Source organism: Melanerpes formicivorus, unplaced genomic scaffold, assembly GCF_026170545.1.
Source record: "Melanerpes formicivorus ecotype bairdi unplaced genomic scaffold, bMelFor1.0.p_v2 SCAF_3, whole genome shotgun sequence".
NCBI lineage: Eukaryota > Metazoa > Chordata > Aves > Piciformes > Picidae > Melanerpes > Melanerpes formicivorus.
The window spans coordinates 38,428,224-38,453,388 of NW_027142355.1; the positions used below are offsets into that span (position 1 = coordinate 38,428,224).

Below are 25,165 nucleotides of genomic sequence, written 5' to 3' on the forward strand. Positions count from 1 at the left end.
ACCTGAACAGTGGAAGGAAAAACATTGAAGTGGGTGATTCAGTTGTGTTCCATCAAGCTCCTCTTATTCCTGTTTCTAGAAACAGTCATCTTTTGGCAGCTGACTTAAGTTCCAACTTACACACCTTCTTGAGCAAGCAGGCAGTGACCCTAGTTTAAGCTTAGTGGGCAATTACTGGACTGCAAGTTTTAGGCACAGTGGAGTGGATATTATCAAAAGGTTAAGTGGCACTTGAATTTCCCCTCCCCTTGAATGAAGCATTAACCCTGTGTATTTTTTCTAAAGCAGGTGACTCCTTTATCATTCTACACATGATACAAATATGGCTTGTTTTTAGACATTAAGGACAAAAGAGACATTGTGGCAAGCTTCCATGACCCTGACAGTAGCATCATTGGGGCTGTCAGTGGTGTCTTTGAGCATGAGAAGAAGCTCTATCTAGGTAATAAGCAGCTGCCTTTTCTTGTGGTGCTGCTGAAAACTTTAGTTTTCCTAAACTGGAGCATCAAAAGAAAGATAGCAGCAGTGTTGTTTCAAGCAGCTGTTAGCAGTTTTTGCTACCTAATGGAAGATTCACTGAAGGAGAAATGAAACTGATATCACATGGTGAAGCAGAAATGAAAACAATGCAGAAATACTTGTTTTAGAAGCTTGTGAAAGCCTCAGACTTAAATAGGTTAAAAGCATCAAGTCACTTTGGTCTACAGTTCAAGAACATAATCATGTATATATTTCTTAAAGCAGTTGCACAGTATCTTTCAAGGAATTCAACTGTCTAGTCTAACCAGGACTGAGGGGAAGAAGTAGCACATCTTACTGTTGCTCACAGTTCCCATTGTGGAAACAGCCTGAGGAGGGACATTACTGTTCCTCTTTCCCCCAGACAGAACATACTGCTTTTAATTATTATCAGTGTCTCTTTTGTTAAGCTTTTCCCTCTATTCAACCACATCAGTTTCCAAGGAAATAGGAGCAAGCAGAGTTGGCATTTACATTTCTTCTCTCACCTCAGTGTTCCTTCCTGGTGCAAAGTAGTCACATGCTGTCTTGTAGACACTGTACCTAAGGTTCCCTGTGACCACATGAAAGTTCACTAGTGGTCACTGCTAGGTAGCAGGGCAGTAAGCAAAGAACAGGCTTACATATGAGTTCAGTCTTTAGAAGCATGACATACAGTTTGCTCCTGTGGAACAGTGTAACTCAAATTCAGCAACAGAAAGGTGGGAAGTTTGATAGGCAGTTTATTTTTTCTTTCCCCAAAAGTGCAGCAGTGAACAGGATCCTCTGGAAGGGCACTTTCTAAACAAACATTCAAAACAGCAGAAGGTAAGTATGCTCACAACATGCTACAGCAAAGTATGCTCACATACAGAGAGAAGGAACACAAAATTCACTTCAATTAAATCACAATGACAGCTGTTTTGTTATGATGGAACACTGTAACTCATAGAGTTGGTCTTAAATTTAACTTGATTGAAAATGTATTATACCTGCTTTGGGGGTGTGTGTTTGCATTTATGTGTCCCTGTCACAGCTTTATCCCTCAAAACGAAGCAGCCCAATTTACTGGTAAGCATGTACTAGCTGTGTTCACTTATGCTAAAGTGCTGATACTGATTTCTTTGTTTTGGATAACATGACAACATTATTAACTGTATTTTTCCCTGTATCATATCTGCTTTACCAGATCAGATAAAATTCACAGCTCTACTTTTGATGATTAGTATTAAAAAAAAACAATAACTTAAAAAATGCCACATTTTACCTAAACCCAACTCTGTACTGGTAAGGCCTTTTCATTTAACACAAATGCCTTCAGTAATGAAGTACAGACACAGCCATGGTTCAATAGCATAGGAAATGGAATATCCAGGAAGACCATTTAGTTTTAAAATCACTTCATTTGGATTTAGATATGGATAAAAGTCAGAGTTTCTTCATAGTGGTTGTTTTAATCATCAAGGACCAGAATTAACACTGTTCAAGGCTGTAAAAATACTCAGAAGTAACTGCATCATGGAAATAGACAGTAGGCAAGAGAAACTCCTCTAAAAGCAATGGACTGAAGCAGGTATTTCCCTGGACTGACTAATTTCTTCAGTATTTTAACACAATTCTTACTCCCTATGACAGGTGCCAGGTATAATGTGGTTCTCTGACAGATACTGAGCCTAGTTACAAAATGCTTTACAGATGTTCTACCAAATTAATACTCTTGCTGCCTGCACATCTGGTCACACATACTGAACAATTTGTATCAGTTCTGTCAACTTCCTTAGTAGTTGTGAAAACTTCCTTGTTATGGCTTAAGATCACTTCAAGAAAAGTGAGTGTTTGACATCTGTCCCATAACCAAGTGGGTTTTTTCCCCCCCTCTTAGGAAGCAACATAATGCACATTACTTACACTGAAACTTAACTCAAGTAGAAACTTGACATGTGACCCAGATTTGATAGAGTTGAGGGTTTAATGTGCACCAATGTATTTCATGCTAGCCTCCACACTGTTACCAAAACAAGGTGTAAACAAAGCACAAGGCTAAGTTGCTAGAATTATCTAAGCAAACACTACATAAATGAACTTTAGGTTTAGCTCAGTGTGAGCATGAAAACAACTTTGGCTTTGTTTTCAAAGACAAAACAGTCTGAGGGATGCTGATGAACAATACTAAGGCTTGAGGAAAAAAAACCAGGATAAAGCTACAGCTGCAGTGAAGAAAAACAAAAGTCCTGAGTATTTGAAAGCGTGTAAGTAGTTTAAATATCAAAAGCCTCTGCACTGATACAGATGCTCCAGCTGAAAAGTCCCTTTTTCAAGTGACTTTAATTCCTCCAAATATTTGGTCACTCTACTAGAGATTTGAAACAATGACTTAGATGTGAGATAAAAGCTTCATAAAATCTAGCCTGTAGACCACCACAGAAATTCGCAGCTCTAAGCTACATGAAGGGTAACTTCTGTGCTTCAGAATTAAAAGCCAAGAAAATTCAGTTTCTCATCAAGTCATTGCTTGTGTCCAGTTTGTGGATCTGTGCACTGGGGTATGCACGGTCACAGGTCTGAAAGAGTCACTTCTGTTGCCTACTTAATCACTTTGTAGGTTTTGTGTGACAGAAGTTGAAATCATGGTATTTGGGTGAAAGATCTGAAGTAACTAACTGAAAACTAAACAGTTGTGCCACAGTTTGACAAGGGAACAATTATCTTTCCTGATAACAGTTGATTTGCCCACAAGCAACATGAACTTGTCTTGCAAGAGAGACAGTTCAGTGTTTCTAGAAGATGTTTTGCCAGTGAATGTGTACAGAAGTCACATGCTGACACCAGTCCGGGTGTTTTCAAGTATTACTCAAGTTTGGGTGCAAGTGATGGCTGCATTTCAGATAAGCCTCAATCAGAAGGTTGAAAAGACAACATCACCCTTCTGAAGGGGAATCAAGTGATAACATACCGCAGTCAGACATCTGACCTGCAGCCCTTTGGTACAAAGGCCACTTACTGCTGGTTCTGAGTAGTTATGTCTCAACCTAAAAAGAATATGCTATGAAGCACTTAAAACTCCCTAAAACATCCCTCTTAGCCTAACTTCTAGAGAACAATTACTTATTTTTTAGCTAGTTGCTTTCAAAATAATTTACCTTCAAGAAATATCAACATAAGGTGTTAGACAATTCAAGACATTGGGAGTTAAGAGGCAGATCAACTCTGCTGTGGTGCCTTGATTGGTTGGGCTTTTGTGTGGATTTATAGTATTACTTCTGTTCATGGTTAAGAGTTAGCCAAAGACACAGGCACACTTATTTAGTACTTGTTAGTCTCACTTGTTTAACTCACTAGGAGCCCTCTGTTAAAGCCTAAGAGTTTTTTCAGTAGTACATAGTAACCCTTTCCAGCATTTCACACTCAAAGGAGGCTGAAATTACATTCTTGTTTGACAGCTACCAAAGCTGCCCTACAAAATTCACTGGTTTCATTTGAAGTGCTCTCCTTGAAAGAATACTTAGCATATGGATGTTAATTCGGCACAAGACACTTTGCTAGTCAGATCCTGCGGTTTCGACTAACACCTCACTATTTTGGGCTCGTTTGCCATTGTCTTTAACAGCTTTGAGCTTGATACAGGAAACCTATAATTAAACACAGCTTTCAAGGAAGTCTGTGACACTGAGTATGGGTGGTGAGCATTACTGTGCAATAGCACCTGCCTATCTAACCCGACTCAAATATGTATTTATTGAGTTTTTAGAACAAAATAAACTGTTCAGATTCATAGGCATAGGTTCACCTCTGTGCCTGTGATATGAAAAGGTACTTGAAAGACAAAGGTGGTAATCAACTATCTGAGCAAGACAGATTAGCTGTGTCTAATGATTTAGTTAGAGTTCAGCTGTAAAATATACATATTGCACAAGGCAACCAGCTAAAGACAAAGGGTTTTCTTCCAAACCGAGTTTGAATAGCCCATTAAAAGTCTTCCAGCTGCAATCAATGGGAGTAACAGAGACAGACCTGCTGCAGTCACTGGAGAAACTGGTCAGTGGGAGCTGATTGAAGAGGCTGTAATCGCCTCATAAAGGCTCCGCAGAAAACCTCCGAGCCCGAACCCCATGATTGCTGAACATGAGCCGTGGGTCAAACCTGTACCTAGAGAAGGGAAGAGAGCCTGTGTGAGTGACAGCCTGCCCACAGTGACCCATGCTCCTAGAAATAGCTTGTTTCTAGAATGGCTCTGGTGCAAGGTCACATGAAGAGTTGCTTTCTTAGCGTGCAGTAGGGCCAATCTCTCTAAGTATCACAACAGATGAGTCACAATGATGTGCAACTAAGGATTTGAGAGTCTCCACAGCCATAAACACTAGCTGCAACGCACCAACAGCATATCGGTATGTAAAACATTGATCGTTCAGGAGATGCATTCCAACAGAAAGCTTTGCTGCCTCAAGCTTCTGTAGCACAACATCTGACATTTGAAACAGTACTTAAAAAAGGCTCCAGTTCAAGTGATCACCAACTGAATTTTGAAGTACTAAGTGCTATTTACCTACAACAGCTGACTACCACATACAGCTTAGGTTCCCCAGGAAACATTCTTTACTAACAGCATCGCCAGGAACAATCAGAGCAAGTATTTACAAAATGCCTGCCTACAGAAGTCTGCAGAGCTTTGCCTTCTTTGCAGGCAAACCCAAAGCCACTTGTTTCTGACTACTCAGCACAGCTGTAAGCTTCAGCTATTCTAAGTCAGCAATGAGTGACAAGATGGAAGCAGCAGCATTAATACCAGAGCTATATCTGGTAGGTTAAATTGAAACAGATTAGACTATACAAAAAAGAAGCATCAAGAAGACATGTCTATTATAAACAACAGTATGTGTTGTCAGGAATATGATATTCCATTATAAAAACCCTCTATAAAGTTTAATCAAATAAATAATAGTAAGATATCAGTGATATGCAGAAGTATCATAGCAATGAAGTGAATGAATGCTTACCCTGGATCAAAGACACCTGGTGTACGGCAAGTGGCTCCTGAACAGGACTGCAGCATCATCAATCGATAGTTCATCTTCTCTAGAATTTCTTGATCAATTGTTTTAGCAATGTTATTGATCTGGTGTGGATCTGCAGTCAAGTTATACACCTCCACAAACACCTGCAGAAGAAAGTTGCTGCATTGAGATAAGTCCTAAGTGCCAGTATGATAAAATACTAACTATTTCAGGAGAACTCTTTATAGCAGCATATAGCCTCAAATCAGTCTAGAGATGAGAAGGCTCCAAGGAGACCTTACTGTGGCCCTCCAGTATCTGAAGGGGGTCTACAAGAAAGCTGGTGAGGGACTTTTTAGGCTGTTGGGTGGAGGTAGGACTGGGGAGAATGCATCCAAGGTAGAAGAGGGGAGATTTAGATTGGATGTTAGGAAGAAATTTCTTTGCCATAAGGGTGGTGAGACACTGGAACTGGTTGCCCAGGGAGGTGGGGAAAGCCAGGCTGGATAGGGCTTGGAGCAACCTGATCTAGTGTTGAGGAGCCTTGCCCATGACAGGGGGGTTGGAATTAGATGATTCTTGAGGTCACTTCCAGCCCTAACAATTGTTTGATTCCGTGCTCTAAAATAAGAAAGCTGTTTTGTGAGCACACATGCTTTGAGGTTGTTTGTCTGGAGAGTTTTAGCACAGAATTGGAAGGGGGGTTTTGTATATTAAATCTCTAAACCATTCTGTGGGATAAATACTAGTCTAGCATATCTCAAGAATTCAGCTGAGGTTGTGTGTGTCGGAGTTGGAAGCCTGACTGCAGATAAAAGTTGATAAAAACTGGCTGAATTATGTCTAACTTAAAAGATACATCCAGACTTTGGTTACAAGCTCTCATGAGGTTCAATGCAAGGTTTCAGAAGTCTACACTACTGCACCTTCCCAATGTTGTTAGTCTTAATTTAGCTGACCTAGGCAAGCCAAGTGACCCAAAAATGCCACAGCCATACCTTCTTACTGGAAAAGGTGAAATGCAATGTATTATTGGATCAACTTCAGAGTCTACTTTTACAAAGCAAGCTGCACTGCTCATTTCACTTCATCACCTGTCAGAAGTGGAAAAGTGAAGGGCAAGGTCTGCTAATGAGTTTCTCTGTTTTTGCAATAAGCTACCAAGGAAGACTGTGCAGAAGACAATCTTGTGGGGTTTACTGCCCTGGTTTGAGTTCATTGTAGACCACCAGAAAAATGTTTTGTGTGGTGACATGGTAACTGGGGATATCTGCTGTTCATGCATTTATTGTGCACTGCTGATGAGGCAGACTTGTGACCCCACTGCCTCAGCCAGCACACTCTGGAACAACTGTGTGCAGGAGTAGAGATCAGCCTTGTACACACCAAGTGTTGTGCATGCAGAGGTGCTCCACTATACAGATTTTAACAGTTTCTGAAGGGGCAGACATAGGATTCCTTATTTTCAAACAACCCAGGATATGGTTAAAGATTTCACAGTTCTAACTTAAATACTTGTTTTGCCAGGGAAACACATGAGCAATAGAAGAGACATGACTAGCCTGGGATCTCAGTTGTTCCCCAAAAGGAGAGTTGCAGCAGAACACAAGAACAGCAGAGGTACAGAGAAGATTTCTGCTGTACAGAAGACTCAGCCACATGGAATTTGAGTAGGACAGAGAACTGAACCCAGCCCCAGCACAGCTCCCCATGAAGCTGTCAGGTGATACCAGAAGGCAATAATCATAGTTTAGGCTACTGTCCCTTCCTCACTCCCCTCCCACTCCCTAGTGTTTTTTTCCTACCCTGAATTTCACCAGAGCTTTAGTCAAACATTCTCACCAGTAGATAAATACTTCACTGTTTATGCTGCAGGCAATAATAGTCTGCTTTTGAGAGTAGTTTATGGAAACCTTGAGAGCAGATAAGAGTGCAGACAGTCACTCACAGTTGTGAGCAGTTGACATCTGCTAGTCAGACAGAGACTTACCTCCCGGTCATCAAATTCACAGTACTGCAGGTCCCAGGAAGTTGACAGTGTCCTTACACAAGCGTATGTGTTGTTATAGGAGTCTTCACACACACAGTCTGGGAAGCAGTGCTGTGGAGTGAGAAGTGAACAAAAACTTCAGAGCAGAAAAAAAGATGAGCTAGCAACCCTTTTCCTAGAGTCTGTACCAGCTGAAGCAAACCACCAGTCTAACACGGTCAAGTGTCCACTGGGGATTTTTAGCTAAAGCTCACCTCTTCTAAATGAGATAAGGTGCTGTCACTCGACTCACCAGGATTAAGTGCACTTTATCTGGGAAGCCAGTGTACATACACTACAGAGAACAGCATCACACACTGAAGACACCACCAATGGAATGTTTTACTTCAAGGAAGCTTGCTTTGATTCATAAAGTAGCTAGTGACTTAGTAGTCACAGGTAAGACTTGTGCAACAAGGCCATTGGGAGTTTAGAAGGAACATGCCATCATTATCACACACTTTGCCAAGCCCACACCTTCCTGCATATTTCTCCAGCACTGAGGGCCTATAAATGCATGCTGAAAGAGTGACTGTGTTGTGTATGGTGATATGGACATATCAGTTCTGCATGGCTATGTTTCCTTTTGATCCTGAAATGTTTCACAGGACTTACAGACCTGGCTCCTACTTACCAAGACACCATGAGTTTATTTATAGAGCAGGTTTACTACAGCAGCTATTTTCTACTATTAACAGGTCTTGTCTTGCTTACTGTGACTCCAGGTCCTAGGCCAGGACAAGTAGGATCACTGCCATTGTATCCTTCTCCTTGATACTCCACCAGGAAGTCTGATCTCCATGTCACATTTTTGTCTCCTCTCTAGGACAAAAGGTTAACATGATTTAGTACCCACTGCACTGTGAAACTGAAGGAATTCTCTAAGCTGGTATAACACTAATGGGGCCCACTGCTTGCAAAGCAGTCATGGTCCTTAGTTTGAGTCAGTGTTTAGCCTTAGGTTAGACCAGAAGGATCCAGCTCCAAAAGTATTAGTACACCTTCTTGTGAGGGTTCAAAATACTGTCTCCAATTATAAAGACTTGAGGCAATACCAAATAGATGCCACACAGCCAGGTGCTGCCATATCACAGACAAGATGCCTGTAACAAGGATGTTGCTCTTTGGTTTGTATCAGACTACTGCAACAGATTGGAAAAGATACTCTTGGCATAACAAAAGGTAAACAGCTTTACCATGCAACTAAATTTTAAGCTGCTCTATTTGCAGCTGCATTTTAAAAGGCAGAGGGAGAGGGAAGCTTAAAGTTAATATACAGCATATAGAGCAAACGAGTTTCACAGTTGAGCTTCCATCAGAGTTTAAACTAGAGGCCTTTTACCTGCTTCTGTCTAAAGAAGAGCTTAAGGTTTAGATACAAGGTTTTAAAGGCAAAGTACTGTTTTAAATCTGGGTGATCCCCTACGGTTCCAAGTAAGCTGCATTCAATTTATAGACTAAATTTAATTAAAGCTAAAAGGATCAAGTACAAGCTGCTTTATTTAAAGAGACTTCTGCTCAATTACTGGAAAGGTCAGACTTCATGAAACCACTGCATTTTTTAACTGAGTTTAGGGGGAAACATTATTTGTACTGAAAACTGATGCAAGCTAAAAATTTAACAGTCTGCTTGTCTCCTGTGTCTGTGCTAGGAAATACCAAGGAAAAGGGGAGAAAGGATACAAGGTGAACACAAGATACAGACTTAAAAGCAGGAATTACAAATGGCAGGATTAGAGAGTTTTGTCATACTTTAGCTATTACAAAAGGCTTATGAAAATAGGTATCTGTTTTTTTTCCAGTAAGCAATGAAGATCACATGGAAAAATGACATCAAGGTAAGAATTTCAGTTTTCAATGGACTTGTTCTATTGAAGAACAACCCTTGCAAGAATTACCAGTGACTCTCTTTGTCTACTTACCAACAGTGGCAATAGTGACATCCCATCCATCTGGGTCTTATTCAAGTCATAGCCTGCGATATCCAGAATTGTGGGACCCAGGTCAATATTTGCAACAAGCATCTGCAGGGTGAGGAGAACTTACTTCAGAAGACCAGGAGGAAAGGCTGAGAGAACTGGGTTTGTTCAGCCTTGAGAAGACTTAGGAAACACCTTATTATCACATACCAGTACATAGAGGGTGGATACCAGACCAATGGAGACTCCCTTTTTATGAGGAGTCAGAAGGGGCAATACATGGAAGTTACTCCTGGGGACATTCCCACTGGAATCCAGAGGAATAAAATTTTGACAATGAGAACAGTTAGACATTGAAATAACTTCCCAAGAAAAGTAGTTGATTCCCCTATACTTCAGAACAAATATAAATAAACCAAACCAGGTTGGAAGAGACCTTCAAGATCATCGTGTCCAACCCATCAACCAATCCAACCCACCTAAACAACTAACCCATGGCACCAAGCACCCCATCAAGTCTCCTCCTGAACACCTCCAATGATGGTGACTCCACCACCTCCCCAGGCAGCCCATTCCAATGGGCAATCACTCTCTCTGTATAGAACTTCTTCCTAACATCCAACCTAAACCTCCCCTGGCACAGCCTGAGACTGTGTCCTCCTGTTCTGGTACTGGCTGCCTGGGAGAAGAGACCAACATCCCCCTGTCTACAACCTCCCTTCAGGTACTTGTAGAGAGCAATAAGGTCACCCCTGAGTCTCCTCTTCTCCAGGCTAAGCAGCCCCAGCTCCCTCAGCCTCTCCTCATAGGGCTTGTGTTCCAAACCCCTCACCAACTTTGTTGCCCTTCTCTGGACTCGTTCCAGCAACTCAACCTCCTTCCTAAACTGAGGGGCCCAGAACTGGACATGGTACTCAAGGTGTGGCCTAACCAGTGCAGTGTACAGGGGCAGAATGACCTCCCTGCTCCTGCTGTCAGTTTTTCAGTCTCAGCCTGACAGGCTGCTGGGCCATCTCTTTTAAACTAGTCTACCACCTAGAAATGTTGGACCAGATGATCCTTGGGGTCCTTTCCAACCTGGCATTCTGTGACCAGAACCTAACATAGAACAATAGGACTGCTATATTTTAAGTACACCTAAATACTACTTAGCTTCATCTTCACAGGCTGATGGACCCTGTAATATTCAAAACCAATGGCAGGGTCTTTGGAACACGTTCTTCACAGTTAATTTACTTCTGTAGCTTGCAATTACTTAAATTTACTGATTCAAACAAGAGCACACAGGTTTCTAGAATGGTATCCTTGTGCTTTCTACCACTCCATGTATTTAATGTCACCCATACATACACATGCAGCAAGAAAAATTACTACCTGAAGTTGATAACTGAAGTAGTGTTACAAGTAAATGCATACTCTGATTTCACTTCTTTCTTACCTTGTTTGTCTGGTTTGGTTTTATCCCTGGTCCTCGAACAAGCAATGGAACTTTGATATCAAACTCATAGAGCTGCCGTTTGTCTATTGGCAAAGAAAACTGGCCTAGACAATAGAAAAGGGAAGGAGTTAAACAGCTTCTTCTTTTCTTTTTGTTGTATGACTCCTATGTTGCACAATTTCCAGCAGCTAATTGTTTTTCAAAGAAGTCAGAATGGGTTCTTAACCTGAACTACATGAACAAAAGGGAGGTTAGGAACAGATAACTCCTAAGTATAAGCTGCATCTTTTGAAATGTAACAGTTCAGACACTGCATTTTTAGCTGTACATGACAGATTGCTACTGGGTAATTCTTTCATGACAACTCTTCCTGCATAATACAGAGACCCTTCCTTCATTTCTGTCCTAATTTCACATACACTGGGATACAGTGGTAAAGATTAACAGAAAAAACTGCAACCCAACAATAAAATCTCTGAACACCTCGTGCTGCAACTCTAGATTGTTTTACAACTCAGCCTTCTCGTGACTACAGCTTTCCACAGATGCTGTTCCCATTTTCTCAAGTGGTTCTATGGGCAAAGTGTTACATGATTTCTGTATCTTCTACAGATGCTCAGTAGGGAAAATGTTACCAGTGTGGAAGCCATTGTCTGATGTGTAAAAGATGTATGTGTTGTCTAACTCTCCGTTCAGCTCCAGTTTCTTCACCAGTTTCTCTATCAGGTCATCTACTGACAGCAGAGTTTGCCACCTATACAGAAACAAAGCAATTGCATGGTTTAGTTGGTTGGGTGGTGTTGGATGATAGGTTGGACACAATGATCTTGAAAGTCTCTTCCAACCTGGTTTATTCTATTCTATTCAATTCAGTGTTAAAGTATGAAAAACTTAGAATGATTTGTCTTGTGCTTCAAGTCAGCTGTGGACTGTTGTGCTTGCAAGTTCTCAAAACAACCTTCAGAGATTATGACACTGTACTTTGAGGCTGCAGTTGGAGATTAAACAGACTGTTTGTCTTCAGTTCTTGCTGATTTTATTCTGTAGTGTCTGAGAAAGACATCAAACACTGATTACTTCTTATCCAGAGACAGCCAAGAACAACTTTGAAACAACACAGGGGCATAGAGTCAGAGTTATCTCCTGCAAGGCCACTTGCTATTAGTTCTTTGTTTAGTATTGGTGGGGAGATTCAGGCTGGATGTGAGGAGGAGGTTCTTCACCATGAGAGTGGTGAAGCCCTGGAATGGGTTGTTCAGGGAGGTGGTTGAGGCCCCGTCCCTGGAGGTGTTTAAGAGCAGGCTGGACGAGGCTCTGGCCAGGCTGATGTAGTGTGGGGTGTCCCTGCCCATGGCAGGGGGGTTGGAACTAGATGATCTTTGTGGTCCCTTCCAACCCTGACTGATACTATGATACTATCAGAATACAAGACTGCCATGAATTTAATTGCCTATATGGGATCCTTTCTGCTTGAAAACTACATCAGCTATTTTGTACTACCCATGTAGTATCAGGGTCCATTATTCCAGTGGATCTAAAGCCATAAACAGCTGCAAGCTAAATCTTTCCTTTGTGATAGGGTTTGCCATTGAGGTGAGTGACTGCTTCTGGTAAGTCAATAACAAGCCTCCATACAATAGTTTTATGCTGAATTAAATGGTTATTCAGTTCTTAGATGCTGAGGTCTCCAGACTTAATTTAAGCTTCATTTTTTATAGAACAAGAGCCTGAAAAAACTTGGATTTCAATCTCCAGAAGTGACAAGATAATGCCTGGTAACTGCTCAAAATGGAGTCTACTATTTACAATTAAGCTAATATTTTTCTCAGAGCTTTTGAAGAAAATGTACCTCCTGTGTAAGCAAATAACCTTCTATTTCAAACCCCAGCATCTTAACTCCCCACATGCCTCTTTATAAAAGGAATCAAGCACCCTCCTGTCTCAGTCAAGCATTCTCATGGAAAAGAACCACAGACAGAGCCAAGGTTAATACATCATATTAGCTGGCAGATAGATCAGGCCCATTTGATGTGCACTGCATGCAACCTGAAATGCAAGAGAATTAGAAGATAAGGCCACTTTTCATGAAAGCCTGCTGTGCACTGAAAGAGAAGCAGCAGAGACACTGAGTGGGATCAGTCTTTATGGCAGATTACAGCAGCATTGGGAAGCACAGTATTTGAGGGCCATGACAGGTTTCTTTGCAAAAAGTTAACAGAAAGCCAGGTCTGCTGAGACAGATGCCAGAGGCTTAGTAATTTGACATCTCAAAACTATTACAACCCTTGAAAAACTAAATAAATAAACCAACCCAACCCAACCAATCTTAAGTACCAAAGATTCTTACCGCTTTCTGTAAGCGTTATCAAGAAACTGTATTGAAGAGTTAGTCATGGGAGTCTTTGCCTGTCGAATTAACCAGTGCTTGTTCTAGAAAAGAATACAAACAAATATACAGAGTTTAAAAAATAGAGTTTTTTTAAACCTCCTTAGACCAACTGCCAAAGAAAAGAAAAGCTGTGCTGAGGAGGTTTAGACTCAAGGTGAGGAGGAAGTTCTTCACCGAGCGAGTTGTTCGTCATTGGAATGTGCTGCCCAGGGAGGTGGTGGAGTCACCGTCCCTGGAGGGGTTCGAGAGGGGATTGGACGTGGCACTTGGTGCCATGGTCTAGTCATGGGGTCTGTGGTGATAGGTTGGACTTGATGATCCTCGAGGTCTCTTCCAACCTTAGTTATACTGTGATACTGTGAAGTTGTTTCAGGTGGAACATGCACACAACTCCTGTGAAACAGCCAGGCAATGCCAAACCCACCCAGCTCAAGTTTTCCTTCTTGGCCTGGGTAAACTCTAAGTTCCATTATGCTCAGCCCGTGGCAAGAAGAGAGTAGATTGTGATCTTTCACAGCAGTCACGGAAGAGATCTCCCAGGGATCAAAGTCTGATAGCCTGAGACAGAGTGGCATGCATTTTTTTTTCCCCTCTCTAATGAGACCTGAAGGATTGAGAAGCCTTTTAAGATTGGACTTGCTTGTTAAAGTGAGGTCCTTTGGGGACTAAGATCAGTGAGAATCCTAATAATGGTAGAGAGATGAGGAGAAACTCCTGAACCAAAAGCAATCATGACTACCTAATTCATGGACAGGTGAGGACATAGATCTGTAACACTGCTACTATCAGTCTTGGTGGCCTTTGAACTCAGGGCTAGAAGCTGAAGGAAGCAGGAACATTACAACTTTATTTGGATATTTATTTTATTTGGAACATGAACACTTGTTTAGCTAAATGAAGTGTTACTGAGTCTTCTAGCTGCAAGCCCAACTTTCACAAACAGCTCCTCCCTCTCTCCCTCACCCATCCCACCAGAGTAACAGAGATGACCCAACTCATAGGAAAAGTGATACTCCCACATGCTGAAGCACTGGTCTGAACTCAGCTGCTGAACAAACATGAACACCCTGAAGATCAGTATTAGTGAGGAGGACAGTAAAGAAGAAAGTCACATCAATGCAGCCTCACACTTTTGAACAGGTCAGAGGTGACCACTCACTCTCAGCTTAACACTGTATTTAGCTGGTCACTCCTCTCTGTAGAGCCTCTCCTTACATTATTTCCCTCCTGTCCAGTAAATTACTCTGAACAGGCTCAGGTTTTAGGGACTCTGAAGTGAGTCAGAAGTCCTGCAATTAGTCAGTTCCTTTGTCTTCTGTTCTTGCAGACTGAAGGAAAAACTTTTGGCAGAGACTTAATACTCTGTCCAGTTTATTTTAATTCAGTTGTCTTTGGGTCTCTCTTTTACAGTAGTTGCAAAACAATTCTGTGCAGAAACAAAGTATCTCAGCAAGAGGGCACTGCAAAACCAAGACCAAACATCTAGGACTTGTGTGTTGGTCTAGAGAGGAAAACCTAAAGGAAAGCATCACAAACTCCATCCCCAGCTCAGTAGAAGCTCATCAGAAAACAAAGGAACTGGCAATACCTGTCACCTGTGCACCATCCACCTTTCATAAGAGGTGGGCTTAGGACAGGGCCTCCATAAGGCACAACCATGCTGGGTAACTCAGGTAGTAAGTCACCCAGTGCAGCAGAAAGCTCCTCTTTTCAGGACTATTTTTTTCTTCCTACCTTTCTCTGAAGTTTCAAAAACTTGACACAACACCTAAACACCTTCATGGATTTCGAGAAGCTTCACATTGACTCAGAGCACTCAAATCTGTCTCTCTCTCAGTTCCTGTCAAGTCTCCTTCACCAAGCCACCTATCAATGGTGCTGCCTCCCTATGTCCCATTCTCAAAGAAATTTTAGTAGGAGCTCTTGAGACAGCATCTTGCCAGCAGAATCTGAACACAGCTGTGCTCCCAGGAAAAACAATGCGTGCAAGAGAGATACCCAACATGTGTCTTAATCAGCTTCCCTCTCAGAACAGCTTAGATAAACCACTTACGGGCTATCAATACTCCTGGCTTGGGAGACCAGACAAACCATCATTTGATATAGTTCCCAGCTGAGGATCCTGTGCACAAATTAAAGTGTGCATACAGAATCTGACAACAGCTCAACTCTTTTTCATGCAGAGATTCTGCCTAGATGGCTCCTTTGAGCATCCCTTACCCACATACCCTGTAAGGAAGCTAGGCAACATTCATTTAGGAATCGAGACTGTACAATGCAAGACTGTCTAGCAAGGATTACAACATCAGTGACCTGAGTCTGAGCCTACATACACCTTTCTTGCTATTGCAGGGATTGTGCTTGCCCTAGAAAACAGCAAAGCTCAAAGCAGAGTTAGGCTTCAAGATCACAACACTGCCAATTACAGAAATGCACATAGTTAATGATCACAGCTATTGTGTCTAGGAAGAAAAGCAATGCTAGTCTGTTCCTATTGTGAAACCCAGTAAAGCTGCTGTATCCACAGATATTAGTGGCCAAGCATTAAGTCTGTCATCTTGCTTCGTGTTATATATGTACATGCAGAGCTTTTGCTCCACATAAAGCAACTCTTGCACTGTATTTTTTTGGCTAGCTGATGAGTCAAGTTATTTCTGCCTCACTGCTTTAATAAGCCTTCAGTTACTACAGTAATGGAGACTAGAAAGTTAAGGATTCTTTTACAGGGAAAAAGAAAGCCTGATTCTCATGCCCTAGTTCAAAAACTTAGGCTAAATTATTTGTTACTGCCTGCAGCCCTTTTCTCCCCTTTCAGTTGTGTTTCTATATCACACTGATAAGCACACGGCCATTGTGTGAGCTATAATCCTCAGCTAAAAGGTTTCCCTGTGTACTACACGAGTCACAGTGACCCTGGAAGAGGTATCACTGGGCTCCAGATAGGCATTATTGTTAGTCTCAAGATTAGGAGCAAAACAGCTAAATCCCAAGCAGTAGCAAGTTCTGCATTTTAAACTAGTTGAATCAAAAATACAAACCGAAGTTAAATATCTCACCAGATTAACTGTTTGAGACTTTCACTTCTTGGCAGAGTAAAACACAGTGGATTAGTCTGAGCTAGACCATATTTGGCCAAGTTGACAGGCAGTGGAAGGCGCTGCCCTGACACAAGGACACCTGCAAGCCTCTAACATTAGGCTCAGCAATTCTGGTTACAGGTTATTTCAACAAATGAAAGACAAGTTCTCAAAGTCCTTAGTGACCCTGGGCCCTGTGCTGTGAAGTCCTCTGGTTAGTCTGATATGCTTGTCATCTAGGGGCAGCTTTGCCACAAGCTCAAGAACACCCAAGCAGATGTGCATAGGAAGACAGTTCTTGTCATTCCTAACCTGAGCCTTTGTATCACACCACCTATGTGTTCTCCTGAAAATACTGAGTGATGAAAGAACACTTTCAGAGCTTCGGAACAGTCTGGGAACTGGAGAAGAAATGAACTTTTCCCCATTTATTAATCAATTTCATTGTATTGCCTTAGTTTTGCCACTACATTTTACTTCCAAGCTACTGCTATGTAAATATCTCCGGGTCAATAAGTGCATCTTGTCCTGAAAGACTGATCCACATATCTGGAATCACTAGTAGCCATGGGTAATTACCCTTTCCTTCTCACCATTTAAACTTTACATGCAAGTCAGGGTCATCACTGCCTACAGATTTCTCAAACCAGCAGAATCACAGAATGTTAGGGGTTGGAAGGGACCTCAAAAGATCATCCAGTCCAACCCCCCTGCCAGAGCAGATTACACAGGAACGCATCCCGGGGGATTCTGAATATCTCTACAGATGGAGAACTCCACAACCCCCCTGGACAGCCTGTTCAGTGTTCTGGCACACTCACAGTGAAAACATTTTTCCTCACATTTCCATGGAACTTCCTGTGCCTCAGCTTCCACCCATTGCCCCTTGTCCTGTCATTGGGCATCACTGAACACAGCCTGGCTCCATCCTCTTTGGCACTCACCCCTTACATCTTCATAAACATGAATGAGGTCACCACTCAGTCTCCTCTTCTCCAAGCTAAAGACCCAAGTTCCCTTGTAAGGAACATCTTCCACTCCCTTCATCATTTTTGTGGCTCTGTGCTGGACTCTTTCAAGCAGTTCCCTGAGGTCCTCCTTGAACTGAGGGGCCCAGAACTGGACACAACGTTTGAGATGCTACCTTAGCAGGGCAGAGTAGAGGGGAAGGAGAACCTTTCTTGAACTACTAACCACAGCCCTCCTAACACACTCCAGAATGGCACTGGCCTTCTTGGCCACAGGAGCACATTGCTGGCTGAAGGTCAACCTCTTGCTAGCTGTCTTACCTTTCCATGAATATTGAAATTGCTGTTTCTTGGTGCACTGACATTCTGAAAGCTATTGCTGTACTGCGGAGCAGCTGTCCAAGGGGAGTGTGGTGCCGGCGTTGAGATCATCATGAAGAAAGGTTCAAAATTAGATTTGTACTCCAAGAAGTCCAATGACATGTTGGCCTGGGAACAGTTTGGGAGGAAAAAAAAAAAATAAGTCACAGCTCCAAAGAAAAGCAGCAAGTATGAGAAAAGAACTTAGACTGGATATCCTTAACTTAAAGCTCAGTAGTACTAGGAACATTCAAGCTGCTTCAGAAACTCATTGCTTGCTCATCTACAAACATCCAGAGCAGCAGCTCATTATAAAAACCAAAAAAGCTTAAAAAACCCTCCACATGTCCATGACAAATAATTTGACCCATCTCTCTGAAGATGTTTCTACTTCAGATCTTTACATTATTTAGAGGTGGAGAGATCACCAAAATCCACCTAAACTTGGTTTTCATAGTGTGTAATTGGAGCTTTTTTTAACACAGCTTTCTGTTGTCATGCTGCCTGACAGATCCCAGTTTAGCAGTTTCCATTGTCTTCAGACTTGACTTCTATAGCTCTGCAATAAGTTTTTAATCTCCACTGTTTATAGTGTATGATCATTCTGTAGCAAGCTCCTAGCTTAGATGAGGTGCCACACTTCTGCTGATGAAGCCAGCAGCTCTACTCAAGGCCAGTGGTAAACTATTCCCTCCTGCTACTTTCATTTTCATTTCACCCTGCACACAATTTCAAGCATCAAGTTTGGAGAGAATGCAAGTTTCACTTGGCCCTTCTCTTGGTTGAAATTAAACCTCCAGAAGGTATTACTCACAGATGAGCTCTTTGCTATTCACATCTTGCAGCATTTTCCTTTCCTGATTAGTATACCCCACTTTCAATACCCTTTTCTTTCCCTAGAAGAGGCAATACACTATGAATTCTCTCCTCTTTCCTTATTTTGTAGATCCAGGCAAGTAGGGCTGGACTTCAGTTACATGACAGAGTTAAGGCAGGCTAGGAACTGTGTGAAGTTTGAAAACTGGATTCAGAAACCAGATATGCTTTAGGTAAACTCAGAGGTAGTTAACTTAGATTTTGTCATGAGCTCAAATTGCAACATGTCAGGACTGCAGTGAACAGGTCCAGGTGTTCAGATTCTTCATACCAGACTCAGGGACCCAGATATCCTTTTTCAGGACAAGAAGGCTCACACATCACACCAAGCAACACAGGGACATTGCACAAGCAATTTACTCCTGCACACTGCCCACCCAGTGAATGAAACTCAAATGCTGTCTTTGAAACGCTGAACGCGTATTTAGTAACTACAAGCAGGAGGTAAAATGCAACACTGAAAACTGTAATACACTGCTGTATCAACAGGTAACACTGCAAGTAAGAGGTTTATGCAACAATGACCTGTTGGCCAAAATGCTTACAAGCTGTTGAAGGATCAAAAGATGACCAGTACAATGCCAGTAAGAGGATAGTCTCACTTCTGGCTTATCAATTCCAATCTAGCTTTAGATGGTGTAAATCTAAATTTAATCAGGCAGCTGTTCAGTACCCTAAGAAACATCAATCAGTTCTGTTCCTAGTAAGCAGCTGTCTGTGTTCAAGAATGCACTGGAATGAAGCTCATCAGGGTCTGACTGAGACTACAGAATGACTGCATGAAGAGACTGCTCAGAGAAGATCTTTTGAGCGCTGCATGTGAGCACCCTGCACTACCAACTCCGACACTGTAACAGCGTGTCAAATTAAGACTGCAGCTTTGGAGGCGTGGAACACAACCCCCACCCTCCAAGTTGATACTACTTGCTAAACAGGGCCTCAAGTAACTAAGTGATTCTTCCAACTTTCACTTAAGTACTTGGACTCTTCTGCTCCCTCTTTTCCTTAAGAGGGTAAAGAGTCTTAAAACTTCCCTGGGCAGCTACACGTTTTGTATAGCCCATGCCTTGCCCTCTCATACTCTGGAGGATTGATCAGCCTTTCATACTTCCAAGTTATGAGTCTGATGTTGTTAGCAATTACAAACTACAAGCACATCATAATATCTAATAAACAAAACACGGTGCAAAGTTATTTTTACATGCTTAACTTCCACTGACATCTTGGCCCAGGTAATCTGGTACAGCCACTTACTGTCACAAAACACATCCTACTATGAAGCAATTTAAGTCATTGTGTACAGGCATCATGCTTCTCATGCACCACAGCAGCCAGTATTAACCTTTCAGTGGGGCTACTAGCCAGCAAGCAGGCAGTTGGAATCCCTTTCCTCTCCACACCTTGTACATGTGAACTTGCCCTTCCTAAACATACCCAGAATCTTGCTCTGCTGATTAATGCCCACCCACCATCACGACAGCACAATCATGTATTTATGAACTAATACAGCCTAACAAATTAGCATCCCCATCCTTTCCCAAACCCCCAGCATGAGGCATTAGCTGGTCATAAGCAGCTTCTGTTACACAGGTGTTGCAAAATATCTTACCAGTACATCTGTCAGATAATCTACACTGTAGTTCTCGCCATGCTTTCGTGCTTTGCCATTTACCGACAGAGTGTAGTTGTAGTACTTTGAATTTTTCTCCTGTGAAGAAGATAAGATACATGAGTACTTACACAAAGTAACACATACATTGATTGCTTGAAATGTAAAACGAGTTGCCAATAAGCACTTGTCATAAGGACACCACAAGAACTCTCAGAAGTGGTCTTCCCCAACTTATTTTAGTGCTCTCTCACATTACTTGGCTTCACATGTCAGGGGTTTTCCCAGGTGCCTTAATAGGAGCAGCCTTTGTGAAAGCCAGGGATCTGATACACAAAGATAAGAAAGCATGCACTAAGCTGTTAGATGCTCTTTGCCTACTCCTTCATAACCATAGTTAGAATAGCTTTCTAAAAGCAAAATCACAGAGCAATTGAAATTAAATATTGAAAAAAAAGTATTGTAAATGGTCACATACCAAAGCATACCAAAAACTCCATCCAGGAGGGACATGACCTACTCCCCCTGCATCTTCTGCTCCATACTGAAAAAAAGACAGACTGTGACTCAGTTTCAGTTATGACAAACAACAGCCAGAACTTGTGTTTCATATTCATGTGCTTTATTCAACACTAGCCAGAAGCTGCATCAAGCTAAACTCAGTTTCAGAATGGAAAAAAGCAAACACACGTGGATATAACACACACATGGACAGCCTGCTAAACAAACCAGGGTTCAATAACCAGAAAGGCAGGAACAGAAAGCTTGGCATTCACCAGTAAAACTTAAATTTGATTCCCCCTTCTACTACTTGCATGAAAACATGAAGACATTCTGGAGAACATATGGCACCTTATCAGGTAATGGGAAGCACGAATCAAGACACTCTTGGCTTTGTGACAGCAGTTCACAAGTTACAAAGAAAAATTCTCATAGACCAGTATCTTCCCATCATCCTCTACCCAAAGGGGGAGGTAGAAGTTCTGTGCAGTGCTAGCTTTTTGCCCACCTCAGTGCCAAATAATCTAAAACAACCAGCTTTCAAGACAGCAAAAAGCTGAATCAGTGCCAAACTCGTCACAGAGGGTGCCTTAGAGCAACACAATGGATTTGCTCAGGGCTGCCCTCTCCCATCTACATGGCTCACCCAACTGCAGAGACAGGAGATCACACAGAGTCAAGGGATGCTCAGACAAAGCCTGGTAAGTTTTCCATCCCCTAGATGCCTCGGTAACATCAGCAAAAACACAAATTTGGGCCTAGCTAGCTATGCAAATTGATGTTCTATTATTCTATTGCAACACAATATTTTCCACCAAGAGATGCAAGGAAAAGAATGCTGTTAAAACCTGTAACCCATCAAGCCCCAAACACATTTCCATCACAAAAGAGAACCACCTGATTTTGGAGCTTTCAGGGGTGAATTTTACAGCTTAACAAACTACTACAATCCACAGCTTAGTTAAAAACAGAAAAACAACTCCAAACCACTCATATACAAATGATTCAATAATGAAGTGTTTGGTAAACTCTGTTGAGAGCTGACAGTATCAGCTCTTCCAATGAATGTATCTCAGGGGACACTTAGTATTTAAACTATCATAGTGACTGTTGAAAGGAGAATAGTTCTGATTGAAGGGGATATACCAGTCAGGAATATTGAGACAAGCTAATTTTTTTCCTTTCATGTTATTCTAACACTATGCCTGTTCTGGCACTGGCTTGACAGTGTCCTTCAGTACCACACAACCACCTATCCATTCTCCCCAGTCATTAAAATTATCAGCTCCAAAAAGCAGCACATCTGAACACACCAAAAAAGCCTTTGGATTCCATCAGCCTTCATAAAAATCAACTTTGAAAATGCTCAGGCACCTACAGAACCTGATTTCAATCAGGTTAAAGGTTTGAACTTCATGTATTCATCCCACCTCAGCAAAGAGCTGTTAATCCAAGTAACATCATTTTAAGCATTTCAGGGACCCACCATCAGCTACTAAAGGTTAAAAATAATACACCCAAAATCACTCAGTGTTTTAGAAATGTGCATAAATGCAAAGAAACTGCACCACAGGTTAAAACAAAAGGGGCACAAAATACCTCATTCAAATACTTTCCAGCAAAGAACGTTTGGTAACCACACATAGCTTTGAGCACTGCTGGGAAGGTGTATGGTTCTTCAATCTTCTGCCATAATTTGCTGCTACAGTTCCCTTCCAGAGTGTTATTGACAACATGATGGTTATGTGGGTATTTCCCCGTTAAAATGCTGGCTCGACTGGGACAGCAAAGAGCACTGGGAACATACTGGGAAAGACAGGATGAAGAGATTAATGAGTGACACCATGAACCAAATTTTCCTGAAACATCTGCTAATATGTTGATTAAAATATTCACCAACAGTAGAATAGAATAATAAAGCAGGTTGGAAGAGACCTTCAAGATCATCGCGTCCAACCCATCAACCAATCCAACCCACCTAAACAACTAACCCATGGCACCAAGCACCCCATCAAGTCTCCTCCTGAACACCTCCAATGATGGTGACTCCACCACCTCCTTGGGCAGCCCATTCCAACAGGCAATCCTTCTTTCACAAAATCCTTCTTTCTAGACACACAGAATTCTGCCCCAAATATTTCCACTAGTGAAGATCTGCATACAAAACCAGTTTCAGGTTTCTGCAGTATATGCCACTCAAACCTCCACCCAATCTAGATGTGGTTCTCACACAGTGGCAAGTAACCATTAAAATACTGTTTGCCAGTTGATTCACTCCATGATTTTAGCGATGGCAATGCTTGAGAACATGGTAAGAGTGAGAGAGACTCTCAGGACACACAAAGCTGGAAATTTTAAGTAGTTCCTTTCAATGCTTCTCGATTTGTACCAAAAATACTCAGTTTTGCTTTACAGATAAGGAAGTTAGCACAAGTACCTCCAGGAAGTGAAACTTTCCCTCTCAAACTTCTGAACACACTCTTGAGCTGCATTCATTTTGATACTTAAGTAGCTAGAGATTGAATTTAAGAAATCCCACACATATGTATGTAGGGATTTAAACTGTTACCAGTTTTGAGACCTCAGATGGCCTAACATACAAACTACACAAATGCACGCATCTCAGAAGTTCAAAGAGCTGATATAAACTCTTACTGCATTTAGGAAGGTCATTCCCATCTGTGCAATTAGAGCATTAGTCTTCTTTAGGGGGGTCTGGAAGAAAGATAACAAAAGAAAATCAGCTAACGCCAGGGAAAGTAAGGGAGCAGAAGTAGTTGTGTGACTACCTAAAAGAAGGCCCACTACCACAACTTCCAGGCAAGCCACTCTGCCTTTTGCTAGGGCCTCGTGTGACCATAGAGGTTACTAACGCAAGGAAGCCCACGGGACCGTAAGTATGAGGGGCAGTTTTCAGGAACTAAGTGGAGAGGCTACACTGCAGAAGCCCCAGCCTCCACCCCCTCGAGCTTCAGCGGCTTTCCAGAGAAGCTCTTCTTACCCAAGCAAGCCCACCATGCCTGTTCTTTCTGGGGGCAAAGCGGCCTGAGGCTGCGGAGAGAAACCCTTGTGCCCGGCTGCACCACTTGTCCCCCCGGGCCCAGGCCGCCGCTCCTCAGCGGCGGGAGCGACCCCTTCCCGCACGCTGCGCCCTCTCCTCTCTCTCCCGGCCTCTCCAGCAACAGCCCGACTGTGCGACCTCAGCGGCGGGCGAGCGGCACTCGGCCCCTCGGCGAGGACGAGGCCTCTCGCAACGCTCCCACCGGCCCCCACGCAAGACCCCGCGCCTCCCGCTTCCCTCACAGACGGGCCCCCAGCGGAACCCCCAGGCCGGCCGCACCGGCGGTGGGGTGCGCGGGAGGCAGAGAAGGCCGGGGGAGCGGCGGGGTTACCATGCCACCCAGGCAGACGTCCTGGTCGTCAGTGAGGATGAGCACCACGTTGGGCCTCCGCGTTTGTCGCGTTGCCCCCGCCGGACTCAGCACCAGTAGCGCGGCCAGCGCCAGCCGCCGAACCACGGCGGCGACAGAAGGCATGGCGTAGCAGCGGGGACAGGTAAAGCCCCAGACAGACAGAGGGACGGAGGGAGCCGCTGTCGCTCGGCTCCGCAACGAGCTGCGGCCGAGCTCAGAGACCTGAGGAGCAGCGCGCCGGTCCGCCCCGCCCCGGCATATGACCCGGGCGTGCGGCGGGGGGGGGGCGGTGTCACGTGGCCCGGGCGGCTCCGCCGTGAGAGGGGCCCCGCCGTGAGGGGGGCCCCGCCTGCTTGAGGACTGGCTCCGCCCCCTCCTCGCGGCCCCGCCCGCTGCCCGCGAACGGGGGAAGCAGGTGCCGCGGCGGCGAAAGTGGGGGAGAGAGCCCTGGGGCAGAGGTGTCGCCTCCCTCGCCGCTGTTCACCCTCCTGCTGCTGCCTGTGCGAGGTGCCCGCCGCCACGGGCACCTACGGCGGCGAAGAACACAGCGCTTTGTTGATCTTAGTTGTAAAATGATGCGGTCTGCCACCAAAATTCCCGACATTAGTGAGAAGAGGCTGATAATCCGGCCCCGGCAGGCCGGCAGCATACATCTGGCCTGCCTGCAGTCCCATCTTCTTCGCGCGTCCCGGATAAGTCATTCTCGGCTTGAAGGAAAATGTTTTATTAATATTGAGGAAGAATAAAAAGCAGGAACGGAGGAAGAGTACTAGTAGCGGGGCACATGGAGCTCTGGGTACTTCAGCCAGCAACGATAACTGCTGGTGGCTGTGGTGGGTCACGGTTTACCAGCCATGGCCTGTCGGACTCAGCGATCAAGCCATTCTCCGTGGCCGCGGCCGCTCGGTGCTTAGGGCTGGTCCAGCTGCAGGGAGGCGGCATCTGTGGAGTGGGTGGTAGAAGTTACCCAGCACAGCACACAGACTCCGGGCATCACACTGTGGGGCAGCAACTCAGCTACCTGAGGTGTGCCCAGCTCCGGCGGCTGTACAAACACTATCATCAACTTTGATTTTTAGGTTGTTCTATGGTGACAC

The 25,165-nt window shown here is 43.4% G+C and overlaps 1 protein-coding gene across 1 annotated transcript; it reads right to left on the reverse strand.

Moving 5' to 3' along the window:
• Positions 1-1,223: 1,223 nt before the first annotated feature.
• On the reverse strand, positions 1,224-24,309 carry GNS (glucosamine (N-acetyl)-6-sulfatase). The gene is made up of 14 exons (XM_068170509.1): positions 24,048-24,309; positions 23,311-23,370; positions 22,255-22,461; positions 20,633-20,698; positions 20,155-20,253; positions 17,631-17,798; positions 13,223-13,305; positions 11,511-11,629; positions 10,876-10,979; positions 9,441-9,542; positions 8,233-8,340; positions 7,480-7,590; positions 5,493-5,653; positions 1,224-4,644 (listed from the first exon to the last, which is right to left on the reverse strand). Exons 1-14 carry the CDS (start codon positions 24,189-24,191, stop codon positions 4,569-4,571), a joined length of 1,608 nt encoding a protein of 535 aa, XP_068026610.1. The 5' UTR covers positions 24,192-24,309; the 3' UTR covers positions 1,224-4,568.
• Between the last annotated feature and the right edge of the window lie 856 nt (positions 24,310-25,165).